This window comes from Furipterus horrens, unplaced genomic scaffold (assembly GCF_987537825.1).
Source record: "Furipterus horrens unplaced genomic scaffold, mFurHor1.1.pri manual_scaffold_6, whole genome shotgun sequence".
NCBI classification, from domain to species: domain Eukaryota; kingdom Metazoa; phylum Chordata; class Mammalia; order Chiroptera; family Furipteridae; genus Furipterus; species Furipterus horrens.
This window is the reverse complement of record NW_028327176.1, coordinates 14,597,221-14,614,984: the sequence shown is the minus strand read 5'-3', so window position 1 is coordinate 14,614,984 and position 17,764 is coordinate 14,597,221. Positions and strand designations below refer to the sequence as shown.

Genomic DNA, 17,764 nt, shown 5'->3' with positions numbered 1-17,764 from the left:
AATAGATAGGGGATGTTAAGAATAGTATAAGAAAGGGTGAAGCCAAAGAACTTACATGCATGACACATGGATGTGAACTAAAGTGGAGGGACTGCTGGAGGGAAAGGGAGTACTGGGTGGAGAGGGGCAAAGGGAAAAAATTGGGACAACTGTAATAGCATAATCAATAAAATATACTTAAAAAAAGATGCTCTAACAATTAAGGGCGAGCACTCCTTAGACAAATGGAAAGAATCAGCAGAGAAATGAAGATATAAAAAGCACCAAATGATGCATGTGCACACATGTGCACATATGGTGGGTTGTATCAATTCAGGACCCTGGTGATGACACTCCACTATTGTTTTGTAAAATTCTGCCATTGGGGGAAACTAGGCAAAGTGCACAGGAGATCTTCCTGTATTGTTTTTACAACTGCATATGAATCTCCAGGTTATCTCAACAAAAAAATTCAGATGTAAAGAAAGGACCAAATGGATGTTTTAGGACTGAAAAATAAGAAATTCACTCTGTGGGTTACCTTCACAGTCTCCCTCGCCCGCCTGACCATTAAGTTTCCTGCTGTTGCAGTTCTGGCCATCATTCCTGGCCTGTGTGATAACTCACTTCTGGCTGGTCTCTGCTTTCAGTCGCTTCTCCTCCAGTTCCTTCTAAACTTTGCTGTCAGGGTCACGCCATTCACCTGTAACTATTATGCCAGTCAGTGCCCCACCAGAGTCTCGTTCCTTACCAAAGAGTTTCCAGTTCCTTAGCCAGCACTCCCCCTTCTCAGATCTTCCTGTGACCCAATCTACCTGGTTACTTCCCTGCCATCTCCAAAGTGCTCTGTATTCCAGCCAAGCTACTCATCCTTCTCTGACCCTGTGTTTAAGATTTTTTCTTTTTGTCCATCCAGAATGCCTACCCCTGGTTCTTTCTGACCATACCTGCGTGTTCTGTGGAGGAAATCTGACCTATCCTTCAAGACCCATCTCAAAACGTGATCTTGTTGAAGCATCAATTTATCGTTGTAGCCATGGTTGTCTCCTCCTTCTATGCTTGTGCTTATATCAAAGGCATCCTCCTACCTTAGTTATTCATCTCTGTGTCTTTCTCCCTCACTGCATTGAAATGGTTCTCCTTTAGGGCTAAGACCATGTCTTGCTCATGTTTGTGATGCTAAAGTGCAAAGCACAGGTCTTTACCCAACATGCTTCGTGAGTGAGTGGAGTTGGAATAAATGCTTGGTGGAATTTAAGACTGGGTGTGGTCCACTAGGTTTATTATTTACATAATTTGGTTCTGTAGCATTGACACAGGAGTCTTAATACGGTAGGGTGTTAGTCATGAGCTTTTTTTCTTTTTTTTTTTAAGTGAGCTTTTTTGTGCGAGTTCCGTGTATTGAGAGTGAGGTAATGATTTTCAAAATAGCAGTGGCCAAGAGGATAGGATTTCTTACTATCTGAGTCTCACTTAAATCAGTAATTGCTATAATTACTTGTAAAAAATTTTTATCCCAAATTTACTGTCTAAACAGAGAATCTTCTATAATGAATTTGTATGCACATACCAGTGAAATCATGTAAGTTGTTTACAAGTCCTAGCATGTGTGCAACAGACATATCTCAGCTGCATAGATTTGCTTTACCTGCTAGCATTGCGCAAACACACCGATGCATGTGTTAAATATCAAACAATTAAGTAGTTGAGTTGTAAATGCTTTATATTGTTTAGAACTCCTTAATGGAGTGTTAAATAGGTTTAAAAGATACTTTAGTGACATTTGGGGAAATTGCGGTTTTCAGGTGGGCTGGAAATGCATTCTTTTCCCTTTCAATAATGAATTATTGGCCCCTGTTGTCTGTCAATGTATTATCCCACATGTTTTCAGAAGTGGGTAATGAGGGGTGTCTGTACTTGAAAAAGAAAGTACATTTTTATGTTTAACGTTAAACAGAATTCTCTGTTGCTGAAAGTGTTTTGTTCCTGTGTTCTAGGATTAATGCCATCAAAAAAAAGCAGTGCTTCTGAAGCAACCCTTCTCTTGCCTCCTGGTGAGGAGTTGAAGACCGTAACAGAGAAAGATGGTAATGCACTTGATAACTGCTGTTCTCAAAATTAAAGTTCACGACGGAACTTCAAGAAAATATAGTGATATAGCTTATATGAGGGCTAAATTTTAAAGTTTTTCAGGGAAAAATTATTACAGTAAAAATTTGTCCTTCAAAAGCCCCTAAGCAGCTCATACTAAAGTATGTGTATGTTTGTATATAAAATCCTGTGCCGTGATTCTTATGTACACTTCAATTAGAGAACTGTCGGACTATATTAAGAGAGTAAACGAGATCACTTAGGGCAGAGGGCTTGATAAACTATGTAGAGTTGCGTTTTGCTGTTGGATCATTGGGTGAGTAGAACATGGATAGAACATTCAGAAGTACTCCTGCTTGCTTCAGGTTAACTCAAAGCATTGCAACCTTAAACTTTGTTATCTTAACACATAACTAACAGGGTTGTTTGTGTACATACACTGGGATGCTCCCGTCCATCTCAAGCAGAGGGGAGAGGTGGTGCGAGTAGGTCAGTTTGAGTCCCTGGATGCGATGACATTGCCCTGTGATTTTCACCATAGAGTGTGAATCCTTAAGGTACAGTTGCTTGGGTTATAAAATCTTTTATGGTTCAACTGTATGTGGGTGAAACCAGGCATTTAATTCAACACCAGGTAATCCACAATTGGAGAAGCGAAGTGGAGCGTTTCCGAAGGATTGCCCTGGATAAGTATCTCATCGGTTCACTTCCTGTTTTCAGCCCTTTGATACGTTCTTCTCCTTTTCCTGCTCTAGTTACCCTGCCCGGATCCCTCAGCAGCTTGTCCTCGACATCCTCTTTGGAACACAAACAGGGCAACCCCAAGAAGCTGAACACACGTGGCAACAGCAAGAAGACCATGAGCAAAAGCCCGTCTGTTTCATCGCGAGCCAGTGCTGGTATCTATGGCTTTTTCAACCAGGCTTTCTTGGTGTTTTTTATCTTGTTTTGTTTGTAAGTGGATTTGCTTTTTAAATGTGTAGAAGGAACTGTTTATGTCGGTCAGTTTGAACCACTTGCACTCCTCTCTCTGTCCCCACAGCCCGCACCCCCCTCCCCTTCTGCAGCGTGATCTGGGGTTCCCAGGCTAGTGCTCCCCTCCCCCGTTTCCCTTTTCTGGTTGACTTCTTCCCTCCCCCATGTGTCTAAGGCCTCCGTCCCTTTAAGGTTCATCACAGAACTTTATGATACACCCTCAGATAACTGGAAATATATGGTGTGTTATCTTCCTCATCTCTTCCAGCATAAACCGAATAATAACTAACATATACTGTATACTTACTATCTCAGGTACTATTCTAGGCACTTGACGTATCTCATTGCATTTAATTCTCACAACAAACCATTGGAGCAGGTACTGTTGTCATGGTCCTCATTTTACAAATGGGGAAACCGTGGGAATATTAGTTATCATGAGGGCCTAGGACTTTTTAGTATTGTGTTTATCCAGGCTTTCTTTCTCCTCCTCCCTGGGTTTATGTGGCTCATTTGTTGCCATGGTTTGGTTTGTCCTCTTTAACAGTGTGGCTGATCTCCTGCCCCTGCCCTCCATGAGGTTCTCCAGACCTTCCCAGGTAGCAGCTACACATCTGTCTGTGACACGTGGAGAAGCCCCCAGGGCCAACCTCTCCTCTGTTGTAATTGAACAGCCTTCTAGGCAGTCTTTCTCCAGGACTTCTGATGTTAACGAATGGGCATTTCAGGGTTTAGGTTTGAGTCAAGCTGAGGGGGGAATGGTTTTTTTCCTCATAAGGGTATCAGTTTGGGGTAATTGGAACCTTATAGCAATTTCACTTTCAAATCACATTCCCTGTGTATCACTTGCGCCCAGTCCCAGTGAACTACTATAATTGTAGTAGTTTACAGGTGGCCGATGACAGCCCATAGGCCAAACCCACCTACCACCTGCTTTTGTAAATAAAGTTTTATTGGAACACGCCGTGCCCATTCTGTTCCTGTCTGCTTTTGTGCTGCAACAGCAGAATTGAGTAGTTGTGACAGAGACGTTATGGCTTGCAAAGCCTAAAGTATTTACTATCCAGCCCTTGACAGAAAAAGCGTGCTGACCTCTGTTCTCGGAGAGTTTGCCACCAGACACTCTAGAGAGAATTGATCAGGAATCATGTGTGGTAAATTCCCAAGGCAATCATTTTCCCAGGAAACCCTTCATGTTTCCTTCTAGCAGCTTGACCTCATATACGAGAAACAGAACTGTAGATCACCGATTTTCAACCGGTGTGCCACAAGAATTTTGAGAACATGCAATACCTGACTGGTCAGAGGCACTGACCTCTTCTCCCTGAGACGGTCAAATAAAAAATGGCAACAGTCACCACACGCTATATTTTCGGTGTGCGGCAGAAGTTTGTGATTAGCTTATTGCCACGAGATGAAGAAGGTTGGAAATCTGCTGTAGATGATCTGTAATGAAAGGCACCGTGTAGTGAAATCCCCAACCAGCTAGACTGGTTAGAATACAAAGTGATTTTTTGGCTAATGTGCTTTTTGATTTTTTTCCCCTTTGTTTTTTCTCCTCTTTTCCTGCCCTATCGCCTTCCCCCACCAAACAACTGAACAGGCTTGAGCTCCTCAGCAACATCTGTAGCAAACAGTGCCCGCTGTGAGGGAGAGCTCCAGCTCGGAGACCGAGTGCTGGTGGTCGGCCAGAGAATCGGCACCATCAGGTTCTTCGGAACAACCAACTTTGCTCCAGGTAACCGTCTGTTTGTTCTTTGTTCCATTTGAATTCTTTGGGATACAAAAGGCTTAAAATGTCACATGTAAATGCCATTTAATTATAGAGGATTTTTGATCAACACTTGGTAATTCTGGTGCAGAAAATGCAAAACGATGATTAAAATACAGACTGTACTCAGGTTGACTGTTAGTCATAAAATTTTCTTTCCAGTTATATTTTAAATTACCTAGTGTTAAAACTAGTTGTCACCCCAATTTTACTCTGATTGCTGAGTGTGCTTAATAACAGAAACAACGTTTTATGATTAGATTTTTTGCTGCAGATAATCTTGAAAATGAGTAGACAGTGAGTTAACTGCACGTAGCTTTGATCAGAATGGGTTGGAGAGAAAGGCAAGGGTTCAAAGGCAAATGGCAAAGCTCTGGAGTTCCCTGGGGCCTTAAAAATCCCTTCGCGTATTTATATATTAATTCCAATCTGGATTTGTATTGTGTGAAGGTTGTTTTTCCTTTGCGGTTTTAGTGACTGTAATTTCAAGTAGAAACCAGTTGAATGAAACCACGTTCATATGTTTTGAATAGCAATGCACTATTTTGACACATGGTGGCATCGCAGCATGTAAGGACCAGGTTACCTAGAACACTTGATTTTCTAAAAAGTTCGTAGCAGTCTGTCAAGAACGGAAGGGTCTGAGCTTTTACCCTATTTGCAAGCCGGCAGGTTAGATCGCCATTGTTTCACAGATGCTGTCAGAAGACGTTGGGCTCCTGGATCAGAGACAGAGGACTTCAGAGCTCACAATAGCAGGAGCCAGTGTCACCATTTTGGGTTCTTTTTGCCATTGTTCCCTGAGCCCCAGTTCCCAGAGCGGGACACAGAGAGGGTTTACGCTGCAGTCGGGGAGCGGGGAACCTGAAGAATCTGAACCTTGGTACCACACAGGAGGCACGCCCGTCTTTTGTCCGGGGGGGGGGGGGGGGCGGGGGAACTCTGTCTCCTCCATGGCTGCCCTCTCTGCAGACATCCGTGGAAAGCCAGTCAGTGCCTCTGTCCATAAAACATGCAGAAACACAAGTGCACCGTGGAGAGTCATCTCCCCACGTACTCCTGTATCATTACTACCACTTATAATTGCATTCCAACTCATTGATTTGAGAGGGGCTGTGTGTTTTGTAATCATGTTTCTCCTAGGCCTCCAGGCAGTGACTGAGATCAGTTAGGATGTTCTTATTATAGTTCTCAAATAAAAACGTAGGAGTCCTAAAGGTAGGCTTATTTTTCACAGTCGCCATATGTCTGCGAGGTTCCTTTCTGTGATGATATGAGACAAGGCAGGGGCGGTTTGATTCAGTGGATACAATTCATTGTTTGATTTGACATTTCATTTTTAAATTCCTAATGTGAAGCCTTTAGAAATTTGAGAAGTAATAAGCAAATATAATAAAGTTAGAGACTTTTGTTAAAATCATTCTGCCTTTTAGAAAGTAGTAGCATGTATTTCTTGTGCCATCAAAACTTATGCCATTCAGTTCTGTAAAACAGTGCTCTCATCTCTAGGCTTTTATAGATGATAAGCTCTAGACCTGAGAAAGCTCTTGTTTTGCCCCTTTAGCATTTCTATCAGTGCCACCTCTGAAAGAATATTACCACTTAAATAGAGGATATCCATACCTCACCACTACCTGACAGTATGTAATCACTGTTGTTGACACTTGTCATGATGTCTTTCTGTTGTGTGTGACTCATTTTCAAAAGTTATATGGTAAACATGTAGTAGTTATATGGAATATTAAAATGGGAGAATGCAAAAGATTATACAGGAAAGCATCAACGGCAGAAGAAGTAAAACATGGGAAATTACAACTCTGGCACTTAGAGAAATAACAGTGGCAACCAGGCTAACCTGGTTAATGACCTTGGGATAGGCGATGCTACTTTCAGAGCATGGGCTCTGGTCAACCAGTAGGCTTGCGTGCATGGCTTTCTCCTTGTGCGTGGCAAGACTGTCCAACACAGGAGACATGGTCATGCCATGAATCTTTCCACCCCAATCTGCAATATTTGGAAATGGGCTCAAGTGTCATCTTTTTGAAGAAAAGAGGGAAAAATACTAAGAACTTCTAGGTTGCCTTCTTAGGCATTATACCACTGACTCTTCAAACTAGTGATCTGAAAGAAACAATATTTTTGTATTTTGGAATTTATAATTTGCAATAAGTTTTTCAATACCTATATTCTTATTTTTTATTTGATACTGATTTAAGAGGCTAAATACAATTACTAGTGTATTATTCTTTTTAATAAAAATAATGAATGGATTATTAGATACTTTTAACTGGTCTTAAGGTGCCCTCAATTTGAGGATCTTTACTTTAGGAATATTTGTCCATTTACCTAATATTTACCACACTAAAAACAACCTCGCTTCTGTAATTGTAAGCTCTCTAGAAAAGGAAATTGTATGACTTTTCTCAGAATGGATCTTTTTAAATGCTTAAAAAAGCCTTTTAGAAAATCCTTCTTCTTAGTGAACCTAAATCTTTTCATTTAGGTTAAAAGAATATTTTTTTTTCATTCTGACTGGGGGTGGGGTGAGGGGGAAGAAAAGAGTCACTATGATGTGTAGTCATATCTTCCACATTATTTTTGTCCTTTAATTATTTAAGAACTGTTTGTGGCATTTTTAATATCGGGAGAGTAAAATGAAAAGATTGCGTGTTCATTTATATATTTCAATATGAGGCTATGCTTCCCTCATTGACACACACTGTATTACCCTGTCTAGGGCAGTTTCTTGCCCTTATAGCTTTTAGACAGATTTTGGTCCTACCCTGCTTGCATCACAGCTAATCCTTGCCAAGTTGTGTTTGTGCATTTTAGCTTCTCTCTCAATGTACGCCTCTGCAATCAAGCTCGTAAGACGCTTTTCCTGTTTGGTTTTCAACTTTTCAAATTCTATCATTTGATAGCTGAGTGATCGGGATGATTGTTCCTCATTTCGGTCATTTGTGAAACTGTGAAGCCATTCAGGCTTTGGGTTTGTGTAACAGCGTCGCAGTTCTGGCCGCCCGCGCAGCCAGGTGCCTTTCAAACCGCCGGCCTTGGCCTCGTTGCAGGGACCTGGTACGGGATCGAGCTGGAGAAGCCCCACGGCAAGAACGACGGCTCGGTGGGAGGCGTGCAGTATTTCAGCTGCTCTCCGAGATACGGAATATTTGCTCCCCCTTCCAGGGTCCAGAGGTGAGGACAAATGGAATTCATGTTTATTCACCAGGACTGTTTGTAATTTGCATGGTTTATAGTTAGAGTCCCTAATTTTATGTTGAAGACGTGCACTGACTACAGCTCTTGGCGTCTTTCAAGGGGTTAACCAGCCACCTCCTTTGTGGAAAGCTAAATTTGCTTTGATGATGATTTGCAATTTTAAAAACCTCCTTTAGTCCTCATTTGCAAACCCTATGAGTATGGCTAGGCCATTAGAAATGACGTCTGCAGCTAAGCACAGTGAGAGCAGCGGGCCTAATCTGTGATGCAAACAAAAGTAAAAATGCTCTCTGATTGCTTCAGGCGTCCCATTCATTCTCCTCCGTACCTAATGGAACCAAAATGGCTTTTCCCTCTGAATTCTTTAGTTTTCAAAAATAGAGAGGCAGTAGATCTCTGGGGGAAGTGAAACTTCAAGGATTTATGTATTATACACCTCCTTGGTATCTCTTCTGAAGATAGCACGCTCTTGTACCAGCTCACTTTGGTTTTAAAAAATAAGTTGAGCAGGAACTGAGTCATCATGAAATTCCAGGTACCGTTTTGTAACGTGACTTACGTGCCAGCACAGGCTGGCTTGGTATGCTTTCCTGGGGAGGGCCGGTGGGACGCTGATCTTTAAACAGGAAATAGCATGTGGGGGGTAACCGCGTCCCCGAGAAGAGGTCTGCAGCCACAACCGGGGGGTCTCAGCCGCTCACTGCCGGCTGGACACGTTTAACCGTGTTTATACCCATTTTCTTTCTCTGTTTTTCATATTGAATAATTACTTACCTTGTTTGTATTAATTTTCTTCCATGATGTACTTGATATAATTGTAGTATTTTTGGTTATGTCACATTTAACATAACATGAGTTGCAGTTGCTGAGTATTTGGTCAGGTGAGCTGGGAAATTACGGTGACTATTCCAAGAATTTACTGAGCATTTAGTCAGTGGCAGGCTCTGTGCACCACACTTTGGATGTGCATCTCATCAGTCCCCCCACACCCAGGGGGGCATTATGAGCATTCCCATTTTGAAGGTGAAGAAACTTTCAAGAGATAAAGTAATGTAGCTCAAGTCTTATAGCTAGAGTAGTGGAGAACAAACTTCGCTACCCTCAGGATCAGTAGCTGGAGGTGGGGGGGTGGGTCTCTGAATTACACTGACAACAGATGGATCAACAGGAGAATAGACAATGCAAATGTATTAAATTATATTTTTACATGCACAGGGCATCACAAAAGGAAGTGGATACCCAAAGGAGCGGTGAGGTTGGGGCATTTATAGACCATCTTACTAGGGAGTGAGTCTTCTGAGTTCTTGTGTGACTTGGGACAAATCTCCATTAACACATTGCTGCAGTCCCCCAGTCACGAGGACAGGGCTCTTCATTTCCTGTTTGATTACCCAGAGAACAGTGTGGCATGTGGTAGGCACGGTAAGTATTGATCAAATCGAGTGCAGTGTGTTTTTTGTGCTGCAACAGCTTTGCTTCTCCTTTATATTGTGGGGCCACTTTCTTTTTCACGGTTTCATCTTTTTCTCGCTTTGTTAATGGGACACATGTTTCCTAATTTGTTTTTTTCTTGCCTTCTATTTGGTCTTTAAGGTGATTCATTTAAAAGCAGCCCCCCCCCTCGGGAGGAACGGGGCTCTCTCTGAATGAACTGCTGTCTCGATCCAGCTGTCTTTCCCTCATCTTCTGATTGTCTCATTCATCACCATCAGATACTATTAAGTGTCTTTTCGCACTTTGTGCTGTGCTAGGCATTCTATAAGCAAATAAAACAGACATGGTCCCTGATTTGGAGGCGTTTCTTATTTAAACTAGCTTTGGAGCTCTTTTAATGACACCACTGATCTTCAAGAAGGAAGAATTTTAAACTAGGGACTGCGTGAGGACCCGTCTGGATACAGTAGTGACCGGTCACAAGCTCACCCAGATTGTAGCTGGCCTTTTCTTCCTCCCTTTCTATTTAAAAATGTGCCTCCCATCCCACAATCTTGGCACATATTATTTCCTCTGCTCGGATGGCTTTCTGCTGACACCCAACTTTTACCTAGTTTATACTTGTTTTATTTACAGAGTCTCAGATTCCCTGGATACACTTTCAGAAATTTCTTCGAATAAACGGAATCATTCTTATCCTGGTAAGATTATGCACAGTTTTGTGTTCCGAATAATTATTCCTTTGCTTTTATTTATTGAGGCATCTTCTTGTGAAGAATATATGTACACAAAAGAGTGTATAACACACATTTGTGTAGTTTACGCACTCACAAAGCAGACTTTCGTTACCCACCCCCAAGCTAAAGAAGACGATTACCTGAGCAAGAGGAACCCCAGCTCTTCTCCCTCCCTTTTCACATGCCTGTCCTCAGGTTATGAACCTTGAATTTTATGTTAATTTAAAAAAATTTTTCTTTGTCTTTATCAACCATGTATAGATATATCAATAAATAATATATATTTAGTTTTGATGTTTGCTGTTTTGTTAGTGTTTCTTTAAAATACATTATTCATTCTGTACTTGATGGATATTTGGGTTATATCCTGTTTTTTACTCTTACAAACTATGCCATTGTGCACATTTGCAAGTTTCTCTAGGACTGCCAGGGGGGTACCATGCCTTCAGCCAAACTGCTCCAGTGCCCGCTCTCGTGAGCAGTGGGTGGGCGTCTCTGCTGCTCTCAGCGGCACTCCTCTTGTTTCATTTAGACGTCTTTGCCCATCTGATGGATTTAAGTGGTATCTCATTGTGATTTAAATGTGCATTTTCCAGATGACAAATGAGGTTGAGCCTATTTTCATGTTTATGGGCCACATACATTTTCTCTTTCATAATGTACCTGTTCAAGTCTCTCGCCCATTTTTCTTTTGATTGCTTTGTCTTTATGTCATTAATTTTTAGGTTTCTGTATATATTTTAGACACTAATATTTTGTCAGTGTTTTGCAAATATCTTCCCCAGTTTTGACTTGTCTCCCCCTCCATTTTGATGTACTTTGATGAGAAGGTCTTAATTTTTAAGTAGTCAAACAGCAAACCATTATGTTTTGCCTGTTTTGTTTTAAGATGTCTTTTCCTAAAAGAGACATCATAAAAATATTTTTTCTATATTGCTTTCTTAAAGTCTTTTATTTTTGCTTTTCATATTTGTCAATTCACCTGGAGTTGATTTTGTGTATAGTAAGAATCTAATTGTATTTTTGTCTTTATGCATAGCCATCTGTGAAAGAGCAATTTGTATAATACCAATCCTTACATATTAGTTAAGGTTAATTTTATGGCCTGGGAATTTCTGCTATTCTCATAGGTGTGCAGAAGTATCTCATTTCAGTTTGAAATTCCTAAGATGTATGATGTTGTATTAATTTGATAGGCCTCAGATGGGGTGGGTCAAACAACAGAAATTTATTTTCTCACAATTCTGGAGGCTGGAAGTCCAAGGTCGAGGTGCTGGGCAGGGCTGATTCCTTCTGAGGCCTCGCTCCTCCCTCACAGGTGGCTGTCTCCCCCTGTGCCTTCACAGGCTCTTCTCCTCTGTGTGTGTGTCTGTATCCATCTCTCTTCTTCTAAGGGCACCAGTCAGATTGGATTAGGGCCCAATGTATGACCTCGTTTCAACTGAACTACAACTTCAAACTATGGCTTTAAAGGCCCAGTCTCCCCGTACAATCACATTCTGGGATACAGAGGGTTAGGATTTCAACATATTGGGGTGGGGACATGATCAGCACCTCGACCTTGGACTTCCAGCCTCCAGAATTGTGAGAAAATAAATTTTTGTTGTTTAACCCACCCCTCTGTGGGCCTTTGCACTGGCTTCTCGGCCATCAGTACAGCCTCTTTGGGGAGCTGTCCATTCAGAGCCATTGCCTTGGTTAAATTGTGTCTTCTGTTTTCTCACTGGTAAGTTTTAAGGGTTCTTTATATTTTTTGGATATTAGACCTTTCTCAGAATGGTTTCACAAATATTTTCCTTCAGTCTGTGGCTTGTCTTTTCATTGTCTTAACTGTGCCTCTCACAGGGCAGAGGTTTTCAATTTTGATTTAGTTTAAATTATCATTTTTTTCTTTCATGAATTGTTTTTTGATGTTGTATCTAAAATATCCTTGCCAAACCCAAGGTCATCCTGATATTCTCCCGGTATCTTCTGGGAGTTTTATCATTTTGCATTTCACATTTAGGTTTATCATCCATTGAGCTAATCTCTTATGAAAGGTGTAAGGTCTGTGTTTAGATTTATTTATTTATTTATTTACTTACTTACTTATTTACATGTGAATGTCTAGTTATTCCAGCACTATTTATTGAACAGATGATCCTTTCTTCACTGAATTTCCTTTGCTCTTTTGTTAAAGATCAATTGACTGTATTTGTGTGCCTGGGCTCTCCATTCTGGTCCATTGATCTATTTGTCTGTTTTCGCTAATACCACACTGTCTTGATTACTGTAGCTTTATAGTCATAATGCTTTAAGTTTAGTAGTGTCAGGCCTCTGACTTTGATCTTTCTCCTCAATATTTTGTTGGCTATTCTGGGCCTTCTGCCTTTCCATGTAAATTTTACAATCTATTTGTTGATGTCCACAAAATAATTTTCTGGGATTTTGATTGGGATTGCACTGTATGTATAGATTGAAATGGGAAGAATTGATCTCTTAATATTTAGTCTTCCTGTCTATGAATATAGAATACCTGTCTCTTTATTTAGATCTTCTTTGATTTCTTCCATCAAAGTTTTATAGATTCCCTCATATAGATTTTGTACATGTTTTATTAGATTTATGCCTACATTATTTCACTTCTGAGTGCTAATATAATGGTATTGCTTTTATAGTAATTCTTTTTACCATATATCAGCTAACTTATGCTATTTTATGTTTTTATTTTTCAGTGTTTTTATGCTTAAATATTTTTTCTTTCTTGCTGTTATTCTAGCTATATTCCTATCCTCCTATAATCTCATTTTATTTTCTACTTGTATAAAAGTTATAACTATAAGTATGCTTCTTAATAATTACTAATGGTACTTTGATGTACATACTTAGCAAAGTCTAAGTAATCATTATGTTTACTCTTTCCCAAATAACAAAATTTTTACAAATGGAATTATTCAGTTTCTATTTTATTTTCCCCACAAATTTTCCACTATTATAATAGTTCTATATATAATAAATATTTGTTTAATTTGCTCACATATTTGCAAATATCTCCAGTCATTAATCCTCAAAACTTCTACTTGGGATCATCTTGTTTCTACCTCATGTGTATTCTTTGAAAGTCCTTTTAGAAAGGCTCTGTTGGTAGCAAAGTCTGTCAGTTTTTGTCTTTTCTAATGATAGTTTTACTGGGTAAAATGAAAACTTGGCGAAAATTTAAGTTTGAAAGATATTTTCTCCCTGCACACTGACAATATAATTCTGTGTTTTCTGTCTTCTGTCATTTTTTTTGAGAAGTTGGCTGTGAGTCTAAGTCATACTGTTGTAGCTTACTTATCTTTTCTTTTTGACTGCTGTTAAAGATCTCTGTTCCCTTTGTATTGCTCAGTTCCACTGATGTGTCTAGGTGGGGATTTCTTTTGTTTATCCTGTTTGGCATCATGGTTCTTCCTGGATCTGGAAATTAGTATCTGATCAATTCTGTAAAAATTCTTGTCCATATAACTTAAAATATTTTCTCTTTCATTCTTTTTATTATCTTTTTCTGAAACTGATGAGTAGAGTAGCACTTTCACTTTCCCATGTCTTTTCTGTCACTTTCATGGTTTTGTCTTACTGGATGGCATCTGGACAGCTTCAGATCTATCTTTTCATTCCCTGGTTCTTTCACCAGTTCTGTTTATTCTGCTGCTAATCTACCCACAACGTTTTTAATTATACACTTTTTATTTCTTTCTGTAAATCTGTTTGGTTGTTACTTATTGTCATTTATTCTTTTCCCATATTTTCAAGTTTTCTTTTGTGTCTTTAAACATTTTAAATGTTATCTTTCATTTTATGTTAAATAATTCAATATTTTACATCTTTGTGGATCTGATTCTGCCATATGTTTTTGTCGAGCCTAACTTATGGTGCCTTTAATCCTTGTGACTTTTATAGTTTATTATTGTGAGATGCTTCTTTTAATCAGAATTTAATGTATGGGAATTTTTGAGGCCTGTGTTGGTGCCTGCAGAGAAAATTATATTTACTTCTGCCAGTTATCCAGAGGCACTGCCAAACTGGGTCTATATTAATTTATTGCAATTTTTAAAAATTATTACACAGATAAAATAAAATTCATTTATGCTCACAAATTTTGAGAGGAGAAAATTTTGCCTTTACTTGAGCATGAATGTTTACACAATCCAGTTTCCCTTTGTCTTTGGCCAAATGGTACTTCATTTTGTTTCTCATCTAACCTTACACTGAGGGTGAGCAGTTTGGGATTTCACTTTAACCAGGAGTCTTGTGAGGAATCCTTATCTTGGCAGCTCCAGGCTGCCTGTCCTTCCTGTCTCCTGGGCATCCCGTGGTACAAGGTGGTAGTTTGCTTCGGTGCTTGGTTACCTCTCCCAGTTCCTCTTTTTAGATTTAGACTCCTTTGAAATTGTGCCTTTTGTGTTAGCTCCACAGTATTGAAAAAATTGTTGTTTTAAATTATATTCACTTTTATCTAGATACTCATTCAGCACATCAGGTCTGCCATTAACTGCCAAAAATCCTATTCTTTTTTAAAACATCTTTTTGGAAATTTACCTTGTGTAAAATCTTTTTTTTTTAAATTACTGTCATTGGGGATGGCAACAATCATAAGCTCTGAAATTTATTATTCTATAAATTGGATATATTTAGTGATAGTGCCTTAAAATAATTTTATCCTTTTTGTATGATCTATCAAGATTAATATTTGAGAAACAAAGATGTAGCTTTATCAATGTGTAATTCAATTTTCAAGAAATTTAATAACAAAACTTCCAAAAGTCATGTCAAGGTCTTAACTTATTCATATATGTGCATTGTATATGAAAAAGGTAAGATAAAAATTTGTCATGAAATCTAAACTACTTTTATATTCTTATGTATTTATTTTCTTTGTTTTCTGTTTCCAAAGAAACATTTGTACCAATAGAACATCTATAGAAGAAGTGATAAAAGATAACTTTTAATAACGACTGCAAATTTGTGATTTATTTTCCTTCTTCTGACCTTAACTTTCATATTTAGGTTTTAGGAGAAGCTTTAGTACAACTTCTGCTTCTTCCCAAAAAGAGATTAACAGAAGAAATGCTTTTGCCAAGTGAGTATTAGAAGATTTAGAAAAACACCTTTCAAGAGGAACGTGACAAGATTTTGTGAAGGAAGAAAAGTGGAATTTTGCATCTTTTATATTGCTTGGTAGAATTTTAACACGTAGGAAAAAAAGGTGTGATGAGTGTATCGAGAGGAATTCTTCCTCCCCCCTTCTCAATTAAAAATGTCAGCAGTGACTATAAGTACTACACTGCATATATTTTCATATTTGTTTAGTACTGTTAATAAAAGTTAGAGCAGAGTACACTTTGTGTTATAATTGAATAGTGTGGATTGACTTTTTAAACTCTGTTTACTTAATTAGTCAGAGATTTAATATTTTCAGCAATACACTAGAGAAATGTCAGGCCCGTTTGCATAAGATAATCTTACCAGCCATGAAAAAAAAAATACTCCCACTTTGTCTTCTGGAATATATTGCTCAAAATGCTTTTTTCCCCTTTGTTTCTTATAGAGAGAACCTCTTTTTCTCATTTACATTGATTGGTCCCACACCCACTTTACTTCCCCTCAAAGTTTTCTAAGACCTTTAGAAACTGTTTTAGTGATAGAGGAATGTGAGGCTCTTCAGACTGTTTGAGTTATGGAGTTTTTTTTGTTTTTGTTTTTTTTAATTATTAATCCTTCAGTGAACCTATGAACAAAGCCCTGGGCGTAAGGGGGTGGTTTTTGAGTAGGGACGTGCATATCGTTGCTCAAGTAGTGAGACCCTAGAAGTCACCACAAATTAGAACCCAAGCACCAGACCTGGACCATCCGCTGAGCAACAGACAGGCGTGTAGATACTAACCTGGGTAAAGTTACCGGGAGGCTTCGCGGAGATCTGAAATCTCGGTCAAGAGCCCTGCTGGTTGGCAGGTTGCGTGCGTGTTTGTTTTCCTTCCTAAAACCTTCACTGATTTTGAGAATTTTGAAATTTGTCTCCTCACGTGAGTAGCTGAGCGAGTGTAGGGGCAGAAACTTTATGCTCCAGTTTATTGAAGGTACTCAGGAGTTCTTAGGCAGAATGGAAGCAAATCCTAAGAAGAGACAACCAAGATAGAAGGGATTCTGAAGGGGAAGAGGTACAGAGCCAGGGTCGAGATGTTGGTGAGTGCAAGCGCACGACGCGGAGAAACGGGAGGAGAAACCGGTCTGAGCTGGGGGGGTCTGTGGCAGGCGTGGTTATGCGCCAGGTGACCCACTGACGGGCGTGACAGTGTCCGTACTCGGTGTGTTTTCTTTGAAGGTAAAACTGAGTGAAGCTTTACCGACCCCTACAGATGGAGACTTAGCACCTGTTTGAAAAAAGAAGTACATGTTCGAGGATACGTTTTCAATTTTAAAACTCATTTACTTTTATTTATAGAATATGTGACCGAAATGCGTAGTGATTGGCGGTGTAAAGAACAAAAGGACGAAAGAAAGACGTTAGGTGCTGACAGGTTCAAGGGTCAACTGTATATCCAGATTAGTGTACTGTTAAAATAGTCAAAAGAGGAAAGAACTTATAAAACGTTAAGCAAAAATATACCCTAATATTGCTATTCAGAATAAAAAATCAAATTGTGACGATGAATTATTCTCTTGGTGGCTGGCTTGTGAGCTGGCCGTGGAAATGACACCGAGGAGCCACGTCGCGTGGCTTCCGCACGTAAGCGTTTCTCTTCCTTCCCCCGCGCACAGGTCCAAGTCCGCCCTGCGGCGCAGCTGGAGCAGCACGGCCACGGGGGGCGGCGCGGAGCGGGGCGCCCGGCTGCGCGCGGGCTCGCAGGTGCTCCTCACCAGCTCCAACGAGATGGGCACCGTGAGGTACGTGGGCCCCACGGACTTTGCCGCAGGGATCTGGCTCGGACTTGAGCTCCGAAGCGCCAAGGGAAAGAATGATGGAGCGGTGGGCGACACCCGCTATTTCACCTGTAAGCCAAACCACGGCGTTTTGGTGAGACCAAGCAGAGTAACCTACCGGGGAATAAATGGGTCGAAGCTTGTGGATGAGAGCTGCTGAGTTAAACCTCTGGAGTGTTCAGTGTGTGTGTGTGTGTGTGTGTGTGTGTGTGTGTGTGTGTGTGTGTGCGCGCGCGCGCGCACATATTCCTGTGTGTATAGGATGTACAGTAAGGAGTCCGTGGCACAGGTTGCCTTCATTTAGCCATTATTTAAAACTTGAAAATATGGCTATCTTCTTGAAAACTACTGTAACAATTCAGAGAGACTCCTTTAAAAAGCTAGCAGTGTGAACTATGGGAATCATGGCTCTCTTAAAACAATTTTGAAATAAGCATTTTAAAAAGCTTTTGAAGTTTTAGACCCAAGAAAATTCTGAGACTTGGGAAAAAATGTGCCATTAGGTGACCAACTGATGTTGCTTACTCTATTTCATTTTTGCACATAATGTTGGATTTAATTTTTGCACACGTTTAACTTATTGGACATTCTCTCTCTCTCTCTCTCTCTCTCTCTCTCTCTC

At 39.9% G+C, this 17,764-nt stretch overlaps 1 protein-coding gene across 2 annotated transcripts in view; it reads left to right on the top strand.

Moving 5' to 3' along the window:
- The window catches only part of CLIP4 (CAP-Gly domain containing linker protein family member 4), a 53,036-nt gene extending 35,690 nt beyond the window's left edge, over positions 1 to 17,346 (top strand). For both annotated transcript variants that reach the window (XM_090280986.1, XM_090280987.1), the window contains exons 10-16: positions 1,977 to 2,066; positions 2,826 to 2,969; positions 4,649 to 4,783; positions 7,885 to 8,008; positions 10,103 to 10,167; positions 15,229 to 15,301; positions 16,981 to 17,346. In XM_090280986.1, the coding sequence (XP_090137112.1) occupies positions 1,977 to 2,066; positions 2,826 to 2,969; positions 4,649 to 4,783; positions 7,885 to 8,008; positions 10,103 to 10,167; positions 15,229 to 15,301; positions 16,981 to 17,302 (953 nt within the window). In that variant the 3' untranslated portion in view covers positions 17,303 to 17,346. The remainder of the gene's footprint in view (positions 1 to 1,976; positions 2,067 to 2,825; positions 2,970 to 4,648; positions 4,784 to 7,884; positions 8,009 to 10,102; positions 10,168 to 15,228; positions 15,302 to 16,980) is intronic.
- Positions 17,347 to 17,764: the final 418 nt, after the last annotated feature.